Source organism: Manis javanica, chromosome 4, assembly GCF_040802235.1.
Source record: "Manis javanica isolate MJ-LG chromosome 4, MJ_LKY, whole genome shotgun sequence".
Classification (NCBI taxonomy): Eukaryota; Metazoa; Chordata; class Mammalia; order Pholidota; family Manidae; genus Manis; species Manis javanica.
This window is the reverse complement of record NC_133159.1, coordinates 42,905,091-42,923,720: the sequence shown is the minus strand read 5'-3', so window position 1 is coordinate 42,923,720 and position 18,630 is coordinate 42,905,091. Positions and strand designations below refer to the sequence as shown.

Here is an 18,630-nt window from a genome sequence, read left to right as displayed (position 1 = left end):
TCTTCCTGGCACCTGTTCTAGGAGGATACCTAGACGCCCTGCCCACAAGACAAGAAGCAGGTCAGCCTGTTCTCCTGGGTGCCAGTGCTTCCTTGGACAGAGAACAGGACACTGTCCCTCACTCTGGAATCTTCACTTAAGGTCCCCTACCCTCTGTGTCCAACTGGGAGTGTTTATCTCTACCTGACTCATCTTGCCATTCAGATGCAGTGAGATCCTGACTTCTCCAGGCTTCCTCTGGCCACCCCATGGCCCCCTGTACCAGTCCCACTGGATTGTCTGTTTCTCCTGCTAGATTCCATGCTTCTCATGGGCAGAACTGATGACTGCCAGGCTCTGAATCTAGTAGAGATGCAGGACGTTTTTTAAATGAAGGTGCAAGTGAAACCAAGGGGAGAGCCCAGAACTCTGAAACACAAAAATAGGGTCAGGTTGTTTTTTAAAACCATGCCCCTCTGCAGGGACCATAAAAGAAGCTGGGAAGGGAAACTAAAAGAAATCTTTACATTTTATTTGCCTGCACCAGATTTCCTTAAGAGGTCTCCACTGCTTTAAAAAAAAATTAGTAACAGCAGTAATAATGGTAATAAAAACTATCCCAGCCCAAGGCTCTCACTTGATAACTGAAGTAAAGGGAGAGGGAGATAGAACAGGGAGGGACTTGCTTAAACAAGTACGTAGAAAGGGCAAGCCAACTGGGCATGAACGCAGGCCCCGAACTCTGCTATCCAGTGCTGCCTTGCACCAGGATTTAAAGAGAGAATTTCACAAGGATTTTCACTGCTAATTTTATTTCAACAGTCAATAGTCCCCAGAGAAGAATATGGATGATCTGGAAGTTCCACTCTGTTCTCTGAGAACTGCATTAGTGCTTAAGAACAGCCTACATTTTAAAGTTAGCAATCACTACAAAAACATCAAATAGTAAAACTTTAAAGATTTTTTTAAACCAAAAATAATTCCTATAATGGCTTAACCTTTATGGAAGGGAGGTGAAGCAGCCCCAGCAGTAGAATGCTTACTGGTAAAGCCCCTTGGAGAAGGGGTGAGGGGCAGCGGCCAGGCACACCATATGAGACAGAGCAGCAGGGAAGGACACTGCACAGCCCTGGCCCTGGCTGCTCCCCCCAGGCACCAGGCGGAGGCTCAGACAGACAGTGCCTCCTGTCCTGGAGTGGGGCCTGAGGGAATCAAAGACCGAACAGCAGCACAACCCACTTAAATTCACTCCTGAATGTGAGCTTCCACTAGCTCCCCCACTCCTCAAAGCCCTGGCCCTTCCCTGGTAACTTCATCCTCCATGTTCCTCTTCACTCCTACATTTTAAGACTGAGAAAACTTAGAAATCTCCCTCCTTCCTCCTACCTTAAAGTGGGAATTAACTATCATCTTATGCCTATCACTACCCTTTCACCCTGCACATCACTAAACCAGACAAGAAAATCATTGTTCTAACAGCATCCCCAAGGCTCCACTCTGCAGGGCAGAGGGCCTGGGCCTAGTTGCGCTGCTGCTGAGATGAAGGCTGGTTGGGCTCACGCGGCAGGTCCGCATCCTGGTTATCTGTGAGACAATGAAGGGGCTGGATTCAGAAAAAGGAAAAATGACCAACTTTCAGATGTAAATGTTCCATTAGGCATTACCATCATTCCTGCTCCCTCTGAGAATTAATTTGCATTTAATTTGCTAGGTATCAGGCGACTGGCCACACGATACAAACCCAAGTTCAAACTCCAGCTCTGCTCGTCACAAGCTAGGTGGCATGAAGGAAGCTACTCTGCAGCTCTGAACCTCAGCTTCTTCTGTCATATGAGATGATTTCCACCTTGCAACATCAGGCAGCATGGGGATTAGGAGAAACAGTGAGAGCTGATGATTATAATGCTTTCATCACTTCTGGTTCTGTTGGTCCTCACAAAAACCTCATGGGACAAGGACCATGTGGTAAGGACCCCAAGTCCACCTGCCGGTATTTAAACTGAGGCAGCAGGAAATGAAGTGACTCGACCAAGATCACACGGCTGGTTGTGCCGAGCCTGGACTCAGACTCAGGCGGTCTGGCCCCAGGGCCAGCATGTTCAAGCCACACTGGACCATCTCTCCAGTTCAGAGGTCTATGCATCTCACACACAAGCGGGCAACAGGCCTCAGTCTCTTTTCCTGAGGAGCCTCAGAGGAAGATTGAAATGAAAGGGGAAAATCTTGGAACCTGTAAAGCTGCAAAGGCCCTCCAAAGAAAACCCAAAGAATTTCCACATCCAGAATTTCATTGACCCTCACAACAACCCTGTGAAGGGCCCATTTTACAGATGAGAAGACTGTGGCCTAAAGGAGGGTACAGGTGCCCAGGGGCCCAGCTGGAATGGAGAGTCTCCGCTCTGTGGTCTGGTTCTCTTCACAGAGTGGCCTGGGGCAGAGGACTCATCCCTACCAGCCCCACCAGCTGCGGCTGCTGCTCCAGGCTCAGCACCTGCCGTTTCCCGGGCCAGAAGGGCCCCACCCCAGCCCGAGAGGCCTGGCACCTCTGGCCTCCTGACACCACATGCACACCGTCCTCCACGTCTTTTTGCCCACAGTACTGATACGGTGAGGGAATTAACGTTAGACTTGGAGCCAGATAGAGAATTTTGTTGAAACCTGAGCTCTGCCATTTACAAGCACAAGAACCTTTCAGGGTCCTATTGGTTTCCTCACCTGAGAATGGGCCCCCACCTCCCTTCGATGCTCACGTTTGGAATTTTGGGGGAGGGTGGAAGGAAAGAGCTATCGCAGGACCCAGCACATTTTACATTCTGCTGCCCATTTCTCTTCTCTTCACATCCACCTCAGATTAGGCTCCCCTTCCTCCAGTGTTCCTGGCTGCCCCCGGAGCTGGAAGACTGGCGCCCCCTTACCAGCGGGCTCCCTTTCCACATCCGACAGGACCGTCAGAGAGAAAGCCGGCGGCGGCGGCGGCGGCGGAGGCGGCGGCAGCGGCGGCAGCGGGGGCGGCAGCGGCGGGGGCGGAGGCGGCGGCGGCGGCGGCGGCGGGGCGAGTAAGTGGAGCGCAGGTAGGAAGCCCGGCGGGAGGAACTGGGGTTGCGGCGGCGGCGGCGGCGGGTAGTAGCTTGGCTGGAAGTCTCCCACCGGCTCCGGCACCTGCAGGGCACACTCAGCAGACAGAGCGGGGAGAGGGGAGGCCAAAGGCCCTGGTCAAACGTGTTTCGTCCTCCTCGGTGGGCGCCCTCCATGGGGTATATTCACCTCTGTGGCCCAAATACCTGGGCACGGGGCGCTTGCAACAGGGTGTTCAGCAAAGACACGCCAAATAACTAAGGCAAGAAGCAATACAGGCACCTCTCTGCGTAGCCTGGGGAACAGCCACAGGGATGCACTGACTGAGCCCTTCTGCATCTCCGTAGACCCATGACCTCATCCCATCCTTATGACCCTCGGAGGGAGGTTCTACACCATCCTCACTGTCAGTGGCATGCAGCTACAGCCCAGGGCCCCAGAGCTGATAAGAGGCAGGGGCAGAATGGGATCCCAAGTCGGCCCGACTCTCCTGCTCTTGTCTAGGGAAGGGTCCAAATGCATCGCAATTACTTGGGGTCCCATTTTTCTAGCACATGCTGCAACTCAGACCCAAGAGTCAGGGGCCTTCTGGGGTCCTATTCTAACGCGACAGAAGACCTGGGTGTAGTGTAGCTGTTACTGAGGCAAGGGAGGCTGAGTGACCTCAGGAAGGGGCTTTGGTGGTCAGCCCTTCCGTGTTTCTGTTCCTCCCTCAGAAGATGGAAGCTAACCCCAAGCCACAGGACCACAAGGCCGGAATGAGGGGATCTAAAGGAGTGATGACTACAAAGCTCAGAGCTTCACTGAGAAAGACATGAATGTACTAAAAATACTAATGAATTTCAGATGCCCTTCCTATTCTTGACTTCTCCACCCAGATACGTCAGCACTTCACGAGCTAGTGAAGAATGGAGAACCCCAGTGTTCTGTGGATATTCTGAAGTGCTCCCGAAGTGTTCTTTGTCAAGGGAGTCTGAAAAACCCTGCATACAGCCCCACACTGGTGAGTCACACATGAGCCTATTATGAGGCTTCAAGGCAATCTTAGGCTAACTCAGTTCCTGACTGAACCTGACTACAAGGAACAAAAGAAAGCCCACTTTCAAGTACCTACTACATGCCAGACACTGTGCCAGGCACTTTACATGCATTACAACTTATTCAATCTATCAACGGCCCTATGAGATGGGCATTTATACCGCATTGTACAGACTAAGAACCTGAGTAGGTCCTCAGAGGTCAGTGACCTCCCTAGGCCATATAGCTAGTGAACTACGGAGGTAGGATTGGACCCTTTGTCTGTCCAACCCCAGGCCTATACTCTTTTGTAGGAAGAGAAAAGAGAAGGTAGAAAAGCAGCAGGTAGGGCAGGGACAGAAATAGAATGTAGAAGACATCCCTGGGGAGTATCTCAGAGCCTGGCCAGGGTGCAGCAGGACAGGATGAAAGCAGTTCACAGGCTCTTAGGTTCGAAACAGCTTCACAAATAAATTGCCTGATCCTCTATCCAGACGTGAAGAGGGTGGGAAGGGGGGTTATTAATGCTTTAATTCCAAGCTGCTCAGCCAAGTCTCTCCCTAGATCACAGCTACTGCCTGGGGCCTGTGGTGGCAGCTCAGGCCCAGATAAACCAACTGAGATCACACTCCTAACAAAAGGCCGTCTGGCAGGCCTGTCAATCAAAGCGCTACCCTGGACGCCAGGTTCCATCCAGACTTTTGTGTGAGCAGACGGTGGGTGCGTGCTCCACTTGGCCAGGCCCCTCTCTTTGTGTGGATGCTAGAGATGCTGTGCTCTCTCTGGGCTGCAATGGGGTGGCCAGCACCCACATATTTCAGGCAAGGCAGGGTTGGTGGTGAGAGTCAAGGGCCATGTTTGCTCTACCTCTGCACGACACACCTAAATTAGCACAAAGCTTTCTGGGTACCAGATCAGGGCAAGTGAGGCAATCATCCCACTCTGTTGCTGATCAGCTGTGTAATCTGAATCCCAGTCTTCACTCACCAGTTCTGTGACCTTGGACAAGTACTTAACTTCTGAGCCCTGTTCTACTCTATGAAGTAATAAAGCACGCCTTGAAGATTCACATAAGGTCAGTAGGCACTTGGAAATTATCAAGACCACTGGTTTTCAAAAATTTTTTCCCTTGAATCAATGAAAAACTATTTATAAGTAAAACTTTACAATATCTAAAAGAGAAAGAAGAGGAGCTGCAGGGGACTGCTGTAGGAGTGGGAACCCAGTGCCCTGCATGCCTGACCAGTCTGGACAGAGCTAGAGCCCCCTCATACTGGCTCTACACTTTGCAGCTAATGACTCTCAGTTTGGAAATATTAAGCTTTCATCTTTCCTCTTAATCACCTCCCACATGAAGCCAAAAAAGCCTGCCCTTTCCTTAGTCTTCTCCACCTTTCATACGAGGGAAACATCTCTGTATCATCCAGGGTTAGGCTTTTATCTCTGGGGGAGGGAGTAAAGGTAATGATGGTCTACATTTCCATGAACTTGAGCTGCATTTGAGCCAACCTCCCCAACAGGTCCAGTTTCATGGGGCCAAAGTCAGGACTGGTCACCCAGGCCTTTCACTATCCTGCAGTCTTCCTGCCTAAAGGAAGAGGGCTTTTAACACTCTTGGCTTGGAAGGAGCTGGTAACTAATGCCACAAAACCTGATCACTCAACTCATACCTCACACAACAGGGATGGCCTGACTCTTACACACTCAGTACTCAAAACTCCAGACTTACAGAGCACACCAGTTAGTAAATGACCACTGACCTTACAAAAGGATTAAGTTTCTTTCATTCTTTCAACAGATATTTACTAGGGTGACTGGTGTTTGGGGGTAAGTTTCCATATTTTTCATGATTAAGCTTATATACCACTTCTTCATGTAAGCCCTCTGCAGGGGCAAGTGGACCATACTTTTGGGCGGGGTACCCACATCTGCTCTTGACTCTGCCCTAAACTGTTGGCTCCAGGAAAACGACATTTCCTGCCTGGTACCAAGAAAATGAAGGGCCCTTTTAGCATCAGCATTCCATGAATCACGGTGAGTGGTCAGTCAGTCAGTGTTACTGTGTGGCTGTTCCCCACGCTTATCTGAAATGTGTCCATATTCCTTCTTGCCTGAGCTCCCACAGCCTTTCAGCCGACAGCTCTGAAAAGCACCTGAGACAGCCCGGGCTGATGTACCAACACGTGAACAGACCTGTCTACCCGTGCACATTCCCAGAGGTGCTTACTGTCCAAGGTCAATGTTGTATCCCTCCTACCAGTGCTCAGGGCCTGGCACAGAGTGGACACACCAATTGGCTTCCTGGGATTGAGGATCTGTAAAAGCAGCAAGGGCGGCTGGGATAAGGAGGAACGCAGAAACTCAGGAATGGGACTCACCAAGGCTGCCCCACAGTAGTGGCTGCATGACGCATGCTGGTAGCCCTGCTGCAGGGGGATCCCTGTGGTCAGAGCAGCATCCTGGTAGCCCAGCCGGACTGGGTAGTAGGGGTGCATGCTGGAGCGGCTGGGATACAGCTCCGGAGGCTCTCTCTCCAGGTGCTCAGACCCTACGACACGATCCGAGTGCCTGCTCAGAGGAAGCCCTGAAGAGGCAAGTGTGAGGGAAGTGTTAAAAATACACAGAGCCAGGAAAAACAGCATTACATTCCTGTCCAAAGGTAGTAGTATAATAACCACTCATATCCATTTACAAAGAACACCTACACCCATTATGCTTTTGACCCTCCCTGTTCTTTAAACCCTTCAACCACATCCCACTGCTCTTAGAAAACGTCCTGGGCACAGCCATGAAGCCCCATGCCGGCCTCCACTCCAGCTTCCGCATGTACTATAACCTAGCAGCTTCTTTCTCATCCACCCCAAGGCCTTGCAGATGCTTGGAAAGCTTCTCCCCCTCACTTTGCCTCCTCAAGTCCACAGCATGCAGCTCCTTTCTACTCTCCCGGACCACTGCCAAACCATCAGTTACTAGAGCTCTATAAATCTATTTGTGTGATTCTTTGATCAGTGCTGTCCCTCCCAGAAGAGCAAGGTCCTTGAGGGCAAGGAATGTGCCTTTACCCCCTCATCCCTTCATTGCTATTGTCTGGCACATAGTTAAGTGCTCAGTCCCTGTTCACTGAGAGATGGAGCAAAGCAAGGCACTGTGTCCTTGGAAAGATATCCTCCTAGGATTGCTGTTTTGGGTCTCTTCCCCATCTATCTCCCTTAGGACCTAGATTTTCCCTAGAATGTTCCAGAACACAGAAATAGCCTTTACAGAGCATCCAAGCCAGTCTTTATCATACGGAGGGGAGAGACTGCTACAGAAGGAAGAAATTTGCCTGGGGTGACAGCAGCCCCCTGCCTCCTGCCTCAGATCTGTGCTCTTTCTACCATACTGCCATTGGTAAAATCACGAAAACACGTATCTGCACCCAAAGGGAGCTCATTTTTAAAAGCCTCCTATCTACGTGGGACTTGAAGCAGCAAGGCACAGGAAACAATGTGATTTACACACATATGGTGGGAGGGGAGAGGAAAGTCTCAACAATATCTCAACAGAGATACTGTTCACTCCTAGAGAGCAGAGCAGCTGCCCCATTCCCATGCGCTGGAATGAACTGGAGGCTGTGCACCTGCATACTGCCAGGGAAGGCTTTGGGGTGGGGCCTCCAAAGCACAGAAAGCAGGAGAAAGAAAGGTGAGCAGTAGTAGCTATGAGACCGACCCACAGGAAGTCTGGGGGAGGAGCCTCCAGTCTGACAAAATGGCGGGAAGGAGTGAAGGGGGGGTTGGGCGAGCTCATAGGCCCATGGAAGTCCTCTGGGAGGAGCCTCCAGAGTGTGGCCTGGGAAGGAAGAGCACGCAGGCGCAATCAGTCCTTGCTCTGGCCCACCCGCGGGATGTCCTATGGGAAGAGCTTGCAGCCTAAGAAAAGGGCGGGAAGAGATGCGCAAGCGCAGCAGGTCTGGCCCCCGCCCCCCAACCCACATCCCCCGCCCCTTCAAGCATCTCTGTGGAGAAGCCACAGCCAAGTCGACTGGAGGCCATTTTTTTTTTACAAGATGTAAAGGCTAAAACTGTGGCTAGATGTTAAAAAACCCTCGGAACCACCCATTCCTTTCTCTTTTTACTTTTTTGCAAAAAGGAACCCAACCTAAATCCCTACTTAGAGAAAAGTTCCCCCAAACAAGGTTTCCCCAGGAAAGCATTTTCCCCACCCCTACCCCAAGGGCCCATCCTGGCGGGATCCGGGTAGGCCTGGGCCCCAGCGTGCGGGGCTTGTGGGGGGTGGGGGGGAGGGCTGCAGCCCGAAAGGAACCGGCAGTGAGTGGACAAGGCCACTTGGAGCCTGGAGAGCTTACCAAAGTCGGCGAACGGCGGGCTAGGCAGCGGCCCGTGATGCTCCGGACGGCCGGGGTGTCCTCTGCCTGCGGCCTGCATCCCGATCTGGGGCCCTACAGAACTGGGCACAGCCACTGCGGCGCGCTCGCTTGGCCCCAAGTGGCCGCAGCCACGGCCACCCAGAACTGGCTGGAAGGGGCTCAGGCCAGGGCTGGGACCCGGTGGTGACCTCTCAGGGAAGCGGGTAGCCACGCAGCACTCGGGGCCCAGCTCCCTGTCTCCTGAAGTGACAGGCAGAGGCACCAGGTGGCTTGAGCCCGGGGCAGCGGCCACGGCCCCAGAGGGCAGCGGGGGCCCCTGCCCACTCAAGGACACCTCCTGCACCTCCTCGGAGGCCTGCTTCTTGAGCACATTCTGTGCAGCCATGATCTTCTGGCGCTCGGTGATCAGGAAGCACTTCTCGCAGGAACACTGCTTCCAGCGGCACTTGCCCGCATGGCCCTTGACTGGCACCAGGAAGCCATGGTTCCGGCACCGTGAGCACTTGGGGGTGCGCAGCATCTTCTCCGCCAGCTTGGCAGGATTTGCCTTCAGAGCGCAACCGCCACCTCTGGGAGCTGCAGAGCAAGTGGAGCAAGGATGAACAGCGCCCCACAAATCCCTGGCGCTGGGGATGTCTGATACACTTGTAACAAAGTGGCTCCCTGTACATTACAGCACCTGCAGCAAGACCCTTGCATTTTCCCTCCTTTTTGCGGTGCAAAATTTGGAGTTTTGTGCCTTGGCTAATTACATGCAAGGGATTGGGTTGAATAAATTCCTCACGGAATGCTATTGCATGTATGTCATCTGGGTAATCTGAAGTTTTAGGCATTTAATTTTCCAAACTTTATATTCCCGCCAAACCAGAGAAAGTATTTTGTAAGTGCAAAAAAAGGCAGGGTGATATGCAACGGTCCACAAATTTAAAGCTCCAGAGGAACAAAGCTCTTGGTAAACCCATTCCAGCCATTCCAAGAGGCAAACCATCTTTCTCCTTTGAAAAGTTGCTACTTCTGCTGAATTTAATTTCTCTTTCTTGCAAAGAAGCAGCCAATCAGTGATGCTTTCAGAACATTCTCAAGAGCTCAGTGCGGTGTGATAGTTGCTTAAGGGTGTGCCCTTACAGTGATTCCCATTTCTTAAGAGTCTTGTTGGTATAGGAATACATTTCTGGAAGATGGCATATTGCTGTGGTCGATGCCTTCCAAAGCATACTTAGAAGGCTTTAAAGTAAAATGGACTTAGGATATTTTATTACAAGCTTGAATCATTGCCTGACTTTGCTATGAATTTAGTTATTCCTGTAAAGCAACCCAAATCTTGGGACACCTGAAAAGTGGCACAAACTTCATAGTTTCCCAAGGCTTCTAAATTAATTCATTTTCTTGTTTGATAGAATTTGTGACACTCTGAGGTCTTTTTTTTTTTAGACCCCAAAACGGAAAAAAAATAGGCTGTTAACACAGAAGTTGAAAAGCTTATAATCATAAATCAGTCATATTTAAGGAGGTAGTTATGGTTAATACCTGGCTAAAAACATGTGAATATAAAATTTACCTCTCTCCAAAATTCTCTTTCTGATAGCAGAACAGTAGAAGCCGAGGCCTGGCGTCCACCCTGATTTTCCTGAATTCTTGGTTGCGGCGGTATTTGCATTTCTCACCTGCTGCCTGACAATAGGAAATGGCTGCCATTTCTGAGGCTGATGAGAGACTGGGAAGCTGAAAAGAGGTTTGTAAAACCTTTCTCTGCTTTAAGGAAATATATCCCTCATCTTAATAAGAGAGCAAAAGTATATGCTTCCTGTATTATTTGGCCCATCAGGAATTTCACTGGTAATTTTACTTCTGTTTAAGAGATCTCAGTTTGTCTCTGCTTTGTTCTAACACCCTCTGTCTTAATATTTGATTTAAAAAATGTTGTCCTATAGATAAAAGGACAGGCAAGCTCTTTTTCTGACTCCACCCAATTCACAATGGCTAATTTTTTCACTGAGTTTGTCATTTGAAAATAGCACTTAAAAATCAAATTTCAATACTACTGTCAAAAAATCTGGGGGACAAACTGCATTATCTCATAGCACTACAAATTATAAGGTCATTTTCTGCATTATCAAATTTAAATTTTATCATCAGGTGACACTGAATGATAAGGCCCAAAAAAGAAAACCACTCTCATTTACATTTCATGCTTGATCACCCAAGTACTCTTCATTTTCCTATTAATGATTTAAAGGAAAATCCTATTCAAAGACAACTATTTGAATTAACGTATTTTAGCTTTGTTAACTACAAAATGTTTCCATATTTACTTCATAGCTTTAGGGGGAAAATATACCCAAGATGATGTGAAATTTGCGTAGTGCTTTGAGAACATTAATAAGCAACCATAAATCTTTTTAATCAGTAGTCACCTTATAAAATGTAGAAACCAAGGGTTTATACAGTAAACAAATCTAAGAAGAAGAAAAAAAAGACTAGTTTATTTCTCTCTTCCCCCAAGTCTCAATTGTGTAGGTATTCCAAAAAAGCTTTATTCTACTCTTAGAAATTTAGACAAATTGATAGTTTTGTTTTATTTAGGTTAATGACTACTTCCTATGCTGCTTTTTTCTTTTAATGTATACATTCTTTAAATTTTTATTTAACAAGATGGTAACATGATGTAAAAGTGACAAACTGAAAGTTAGAAAAGGATGGGAGCCGTAAATACACAGTGGACCCCTTCCTTCCCGACACCTAAACCTTAGGATATTTATGTTTAAGGAAGTTTGCATCATCATGAGCAATGGTTTATAAAATAACAAGTTATAGTTACTGAGGAATCATCAGTTTGACTAACCACAAAGGAGGTTCGTGGTCATAACTGACTCCCAGCTTCAGATATGGCCCCTTTTCCCTCAGAGTCGCATGTTTCCTACCTTGAGTAATGCCTCTGATTCTTCAGTTAATATGATTACAATTGGTACTGTTTAATTCATACTCATTTTAAAGAGCCTTAGATTATGCAGTGCATGAGGGTATCATTTATAATCATTAAATATTGCATGCACTGTAATGTTTCCTTACTGGTAGCACACAACAGTAAAGAAGGGCTTTTTGTCTATAGCATCTTTCCCCTAACAGCTGTAACCCAGATATCTGCTATCTTCCCCTTCTTTAGGCTTTCTCTAGTGAGCAATGGAAACTTCATTGAAGATTTTGTAGGGGATGGAGCGGAGGATTTATAGGACACATCATATAGCAGATGCTTTAAAATGCTATCTTAGCATTTCTGTTCTCTGAAGATAGTGCTCTGCCGTGCCACACCCACTGGAAAGAAACTGGTCTGTTGCCTTCATATCTCCTCCCTACACCTTTGCTTCCATCTCTCTATTCCTTCTTTCCTTTAATTGTATATTTAAACTTATACAAGCCTATAACTTGACTCATAAATAATCCTAATATGGATAGCAAAGTTCTATTTTAGAATAAATATGGAACAACTGTTAGAATAAAAAAATTTTTTAAAGCAGGAGAGGTGTGTCCCAGACAGAGGGAACAATATGTTTGAAGGCCTACAGTGGAGTTACAGTATAGTAAGGTCAAGAGACTGGAGAGAGATAAGGTATAGAAGTTAAACAGTAGCCATGTCAGGGAGGGAGTCCTTGAGGAAAATTATCAGAGTTTCTATCTAAGACTGAAGAGAGGAAATGACATGGCAGAGCCAGGCCAAGCTAGAACCCACATATGCAGATATCTAGTCCTGCCCTTAGTTTTTCTTTCAGAAAGCAGGAAAAACAATAGGTAACCAGGACTCACATAGGTATTACAAGATTAAAATGGAGTTGGGTGGGGTTTTCTTTGGGGTCGTTGTTCCAGGCAGGGCACACACCTGAGGCTAGCCATGGCCCTGAACTAATACTATGCTAGGCAGGGTTGTTTCTCTTAACCCTGGAGCCCTGCTAACTGGTTCATAGGACCTCTTCTAGGAATCCAAGAGACTAGGCACAAAGCAGCAGTGATGGAAGACAGAGGAGTGAGAGAAAAGGAGAGTGAGATGAAATTAAAGCAGCTATAGAGGTTGTACAGGTAAAGACAGCACCATCTGGGCAGAGGGCATGCTCAAAGTGGCATCGTTAGCTGAGTTAGATCCAATAGTACTGACATTTGTTTCATTTTTACTTGCTAATTTGATGAAAAACTTCTTTACACACTCAAACTTTCACAATATCTGTAACTGATTACATGTATTTTTGTTAGCATTAACAAATTTTTATGAATTTCAAGAATTTTTTTGTCTTAAAAGATGAGAGGCACATTTCCCTATAAATACATTGTTAAGAGGGAATAATAGTTTTAATATCTCTGTTCTTTGGTAAAATGCAAATTCAATTTAACACAACAGACATAAATTTAATGCCAACACATGCAAGGCACTGTTCATAGTAAAATCAGAGTCAAAGAGAACAAAGAAGCAAAGAAAATTAAATTGATCTTCCTTTTCTATGTATGTTCCTTGTCTAGTTTCTTTTCTAGAACAATAAATCATTTATATTTATCAAAACAAACTAACAGAATTTTCCTCTGAATTTTGCTTCTATGAGAATAGCAAGCAGATAATAGGAATTTATCTTGCAAGAGAACTTTTCATTTTATGCCACAGGGTCAATACAAACTAAGTACATGTTGTAACTGTAAACAGATGGCAAGAAATATTGCTCTAGAAATAGAGTGAGTGAGATCTGATCACTAATTATCTGCGTTACCTTGGCTAAGTCACATAACTTCTTTGTACCTCAGCAGCAGCAGTTAGTAATATTTGTATAATATGCTGCAAGTTCCAAAGTGTCCCACATCCATGCATTTAATGATATTAATATGTAATAAATGCTTACAGCTTTGCAGGTAAAGGGGTTCAAGGCAAGTTTCTCCAAAATATGCTACTTTAGCACATGGACTATTTTGAACTGAAGGCAATCAAGACCATGGGAGCTCAAGAGAAACTTTTGCCCCTCCCTTAACTACCTAAAAGAATCTAGATTGAGGGTCTTTTCCAGAATGAGAGTTCTTACTAGAGATAATTTTATCAGAGTGACCCATCTGTATGGCAGGGAAAACCTCTATTACCAAACATCTGCTCTTCTTTTTGCCCTGTGAATTGGACTTTTCCCCTTTGAGGCCCCAGGCCTCTATCCTATTCTTTAGCTTAGGACTTCATATATACCTCATTTTGCCTTTCTGTTCTCTGACCCTCTCACATATGTGGGGTTCCCATATGTAGGAATTAAATTAGTCTTTCTCCTGTTAATCTGTATTATGTCAATTTAATTCTTTGACCATCCAGAAGAAGCTTTGAAGGGTTGAGGAAAATTTGTTCTACCCAGCACAGGCATGGTCTCATTTAATCTACAGAACAATATCTATAAGGGGGATACTTTCATTGTGTCCATTTGAAAAATGATAAAATTGAAGTTAGAGAAGTAAGAAATTCCTACCCAAGATATGTAGGAAGTGGCAGAAACATGTATGAATAGCCTCCAAGTCTCTACCATTAACCACAGTGCTACATTGCTATCATTTAACTGTAAAGTTAAGATTTACTGTAACTATAAAGTAAGATCTCTGATTCTTGCAGGATTATAATGCATTTAGAATGCCCAGCACAATGTCTGGTATCTGGCACATAGCATGCATTACATGATGTCAAGGAAGAGGAAGGGGCAAATGAATGGAGAATAAGGAGAAGGTATTATCTCTGACTTACCGAGGACACCTCCAACCAGGAGATTTGATTCGGTTGCACAACCTTGCTGAGTGGCATCAGGCTCTCCAAGCATTGATTAAACCCAAGCTGTCTAATACCATAGCTATTACCCCCATGTGACTATTGAGCACTTGAAGTGTGGCCAGTCCAAATTAATGTGTGCTGAAAGTATAAAATACACACCAGATTTCAAAGACATACTATAAAAAAATGTAAAATTAATAATTTTATATAGATTATTATTGAAATGATATTTTCGATATATTGAGTCAAATAATACATTTCAGTGTGATTTTTTACATTTTAATGTTGCTACCAAAAAATTGAAAATTACATAAGTGCCTCACATTATATTTCTATTGGACAGCACTGAAAGATATTTGTCTGCATGGTCCCCCCTCCACTTCTAAAGAGCAGGTTTTCAACAGCAGCTCAAATTCAAGCTATTACACCATTGTCATGAGGAGTACACCACTTCCATACATCCCTTTCTCATGTTGGTTAGATTACTTCACTGACTTGAATCTACTTTTTGTCATTTAAGGCCCTTCTAATGGAATCAAAGCTCTATTTCATGCTTTAGAATTGGAAATTTTTATTACTACTAGGATATGTCAGCTAGAAGAGTCTAATAACACTCTAGTTTGCATTTTAAATCTTTAAATATATTTTTAAGGATATGTTTATATATAGAAATGTATCCATTTTATAGGAACATTTTCATATTTGTCTTGTTAGGTATAAATTATCAGTAAAAAGCTGTAAACTAGGAAAGAAAGAAGGATGTCATTATATACTAAGATTACACCATTCCTGTGCTACATAATACATCAGATTCTCCTAAGATCCCAACCAGAGAGTATGAGTCCATTAGGTACATGCTGCTTGATATATGGAGTCCTTTGGACATTTAATGTTGTTAAGAACCTTGGAAATGTAATTAAAAATTACTTGATTTATACCCTTCTCACCCCAGGTAAACAGTTACTACCACTAGGAGCACTAATATTGCTTTGCACAAATAATTCCTTCAAAAAACAAGCAAACAAAAAAGGCATGAAGATCTGTTATCATTTCATTTAAACATATAGTTTTCATTTAAACATATAGGGATTATTACCTCCCACATTTCTTTAAACATGGTTAGACTTACTTAGTTTAAAGAGTTTGGGGATTGTTGCTTTTCCCCCTTTAACTTGCCAGATAACTCAGAAATATTTATTTTAAGAGACAATTTAAGGAACTCCGTAATTCCCAATCTGTCAGAGTTTTACAAATAAATTTCAGTTGAATGCCTGTCATTGTTTCCAAATTTGGTCAAGAAAAAGAAAAGTATACAACTCATCAGATTAATTAGTTGATTGGGGTTAAATAATTCTAAGAATAAATATTTGACCTCCTGGCATATCATAAACCTTCTGGAGTGAGGAGGATTATAAATAAAATGTACAAGATTTAAAATGGTCCAGATACACCCTGAACATTATTGCAGGCATGAGGTATACATTTTTAGATAAGTTAAAACCAAGTGTGGGTTTAGTGTTTAGCAATCTTTGATCAGTGGTTTACTAAAGCTTTATTGCTTTGGTGTGAGGGTAAGGGGGTGCAGAGAACCAGGTAGGAAGAGAGGAATAATGGCAACAGTGCCCCCTGCTGCCTGATGGTCACCTCCCTTCCCTGCCAACTTAGGTTTAGGGATTTTTAGAGACTTGATACCTTAGGGGATAAGGAGTGAGGAAGCAAAGAACATTCATTATGGGCTTACCACAGTGCAAGCACTGTGCTATCATTTAATTTAATAATAATAGAAAGTTCATTATAAATTCAGGAAAGAATAGGATGAAGTTTATAGGTAAAGAAACTGGGGTTCAAGAAAGTTAGATAACCTTTCCAGAATTCACAGCTAAGAGTGGAATCAGCCAGCATGTGGCCCAGGTATGCCTGGCTCCAGAACCATTGAAGAAGAAATTCCTACCCAAGGTATGTAGGAAGTGGCAGAAACGTGTAGGAATATTATCCTCAGAGCACACTTGTGGTGACTGGAGGAGGCCACGGGCACAGCTCAGACTCCTAAAAGCATTGTCACCAACTGGCCTGCTTTTCCTGGGACTTGATGGGTTCTGGAGACTCTGGAATCTCAGTGCTACAACTGAGAAAGTCATGGGCAAACCAGGACTACTTGGTCACCCTAGCCAGAATTCAGTTGAATAAAGCACCAGGCAGGGAGGGGCAGTTTGGAAAAGGAAGAAGGCTCCTAGTCAGTCTGTCCTGCTCCTTTCTGTGGCCCAGGCTGCTGTGTAACAGGTGAGCAATCTCTGTTTATGCCATGACACATCCTGAGGCATTATCAGAGAAGTTCACATTTCTGTCAGCTATGATTTCTTTAGTTCTAGTCCTAAATCACCAAAGTCAGATGGAATTTAGTTAACTGAATAAATCATCCACTCAGATGTAGGGAAAAGCAGACTATGGCTTCACAAACACACAAGTCCTGTGAGGATTAATGAGGGCCAAAAAGAAGGGAGCATAGCAGAATAGACATTCAGGTAAATGCTTATCAACACACACAGCACAGAGCAAGGCATTTTGTGCACGTCATCTACACATTTGTACATGTTATCTCTTATAACAACCTTAAAACAGTTATAATTAACCCTAATTATAGATTTTAAAAATCAATGAAGCTCAAAAAAGAGCTAAATAACTTGTCTAAGGTCACACAGCTAGAAAAAAAGATGAACTCAGAATTTATTTCTGCCCAGATCTGTGTGACTTTTTCTACTCTATCAGTCTGATACATAGTAGTACTTAAATATTAAGTCCCCCTTCCCAGTAAGTTCCTAACAACTTAAATTTGTTAATTTCAATGTGGCTTATGCATTTAAAATAAAATAACTTACTAAAAACCGTGTTCTCCAAAGTCTTAATGGTGAATATAGATGTTCATGGTGGGGGATGAATTTACCTGCTTAAGCTCACTATATATGTTAAGCTGAAAAAATAATTCAGGCAACTACTCCAGCTTACCGCCACTGGAAGTGAGTTGGCCAATACCCACTGAGACTGGATGGAACACTGAACCAGGAGATGCTACACAAAGTAAGCAGTGTTCGGTCTCATTTGAAATATTTTGTATATAGTTATTAAAAATGGCAATTTACCCATCCAGACTAAATATAAATGAATGTCTGGCAAACTACTTAAACACTATAATTACCAGAAAAATGAAACAGAGGCAGGTTAATAAAGCAAAGTTTTCTGGCAGACATACTTTGCACCTGATTCTGTAATACACTGTGAATTGGTGGAGGAAAGTGGAAGGACATACACAGAGATGTGGACACAGGGATAAAGACATCTTGCATAGATATATATTTGTGTAATTGAAGTGGAGAAAGCACTAATGGGCTTAAGTATTTATAGCTGAAAATCAAATACCCTACATACCAATTCAAATGTCATGAAAAGGAAGTTGGAGAATATGATGTAGAAATCAAGGAATATCTATCTGCCAGATACCCGAACAGACGTTCTGTTAGCAAAGAGGGATAGGCAGTTGGCTTTTGTGTAGACAACAGTGTCTGTCACTCCATATCTATAAAATGGGGAGAATATCTATCTTGTACTATTGTTGTTAAATATTAACAATATTTAAAGCACCTGGCAAAAAGTGAGTACTCAGTAAGTGTTACTGTTTTATCTGAGCACTCTTTCTGTTTTTGGGTTTATGAAAATTCTGTTTGGGGACATTATGTGGGATATTAACTTTGCTTTGGCATATTAATTCAAAATGTGCCTGGCCACATGATAGAAACTTAATGAAATCTGTAGAATGAATGAATACATTTTAACTCCCTTCTCTTTTAAGTATAACAAATAAGAGAACATAAAAGTCTACAGCTGGCCCCTAGAAAGGTCGACTTAACTCTTCAACTCCAGTTAATAAGAAGCAAAAGTATAATAATGATTTAAAGACAGAACTGTTGCCCTACATGACTTAAGTACCAGGGAGATAAATTTAGTAGCCATGGTTGTGTGCTCTGTAATTGCAAAATGTTCTTACCGGCTACTTTCTGCTATTACTGACTTTATGGCTGTGTTTCAATAGTTATTGAACTAAGAATTCTACAAGAAAATTTTGCCTTTGAGGATTCCTAGATTGTTTTCTTCAACTTGTACATTTTCTTTAGCAATATTTTAGTGATACAGAATAAGAATCTCATATGAATGAGTGTGGGGAAGTTGAGGTTCCTATGGCCAGGATCCTCACTGAACTTAAACCACCTGATGATGTAACTGGCCTATTACTAGGCTACTGCTTCCACACCTTTAGGCAATAAGCTGTTATTGCACTTTATAGAGAGCTCAGCCCAGTACTCTGGGCAGAGGTAGAGACGCTAGTGCTCAACCTACCACCAGGAGAACAAGCTGGGTAATAAACCTT

General features: G+C 44.4%; 1 protein-coding gene and 1 long non-coding RNA gene across 4 annotated transcripts in view; one reads left to right on the top strand and one right to left on the bottom strand.

The window, feature by feature from the left end:
• Nucleotides 1-588: 588 nt before the first annotated feature.
• DMRTB1 (DMRT like family B with proline rich C-terminal 1) lies at nucleotides 589-8,995 on the bottom strand. Of its 2 annotated transcripts, XM_073233964.1 has the most exons (4): nucleotides 8,420-8,995; nucleotides 6,450-6,655; nucleotides 2,895-3,138; nucleotides 589-1,563 (listed from the first exon to the last, which is right to left on the bottom strand). In XM_073233964.1, exons 1-4 carry the CDS (start codon nucleotides 8,958-8,960, stop codon nucleotides 1,499-1,501), a joined length of 1,056 nt encoding a protein of 351 aa, XP_073090065.1. In that variant the 5' UTR covers nucleotides 8,961-8,995; the 3' UTR covers nucleotides 589-1,498. The 2 variants fall into 2 exon arrangements, with proteins under 2 accessions (XP_073090065.1, XP_073090064.1); XM_073233963.1 differs by lacking the exon at nucleotides 589-1,563 and having other exon boundaries at nucleotides 2,651-3,138.
• A 1,035-nt stretch (nucleotides 8,996-10,030) lies between these two features.
• LOC140848893 (uncharacterized) overlaps nucleotides 10,031-18,630 on the top strand; it is a 48,660-nt gene continuing 40,060 nt past the window's right edge. For both annotated transcript variants that reach the window (XR_012130168.1, XR_012130167.1), the window contains exon 1: nucleotides 10,031-10,172. This is a non-coding gene — a long non-coding RNA (uncharacterized lncRNA). The remainder of the gene's footprint in view (nucleotides 10,173-18,630) is intronic.

Coding starts and splice junctions, on each gene's coding strand:
- DMRTB1 (XM_073233963.1), bottom strand. CDS start 8,960: ATGCTGCGCACCCCCAAGTGCTCACGGTGCCGGAACCATGGCTTCCTG. Junction 6,656..8,419: donor CCCGCCGTTCGCCGACTTTG/GTAAGCTCTCCA, acceptor TTGCCTCTTCAG/GGCTTCCTCTGAGCAGGCAC. Junction 3,139..6,449: donor ACTACTGTGGGGCAGCCTTG/GTGAGTCCCATT, acceptor TGTGCCCTGCAG/GTGCCGGAGCCGGTGGGAGA.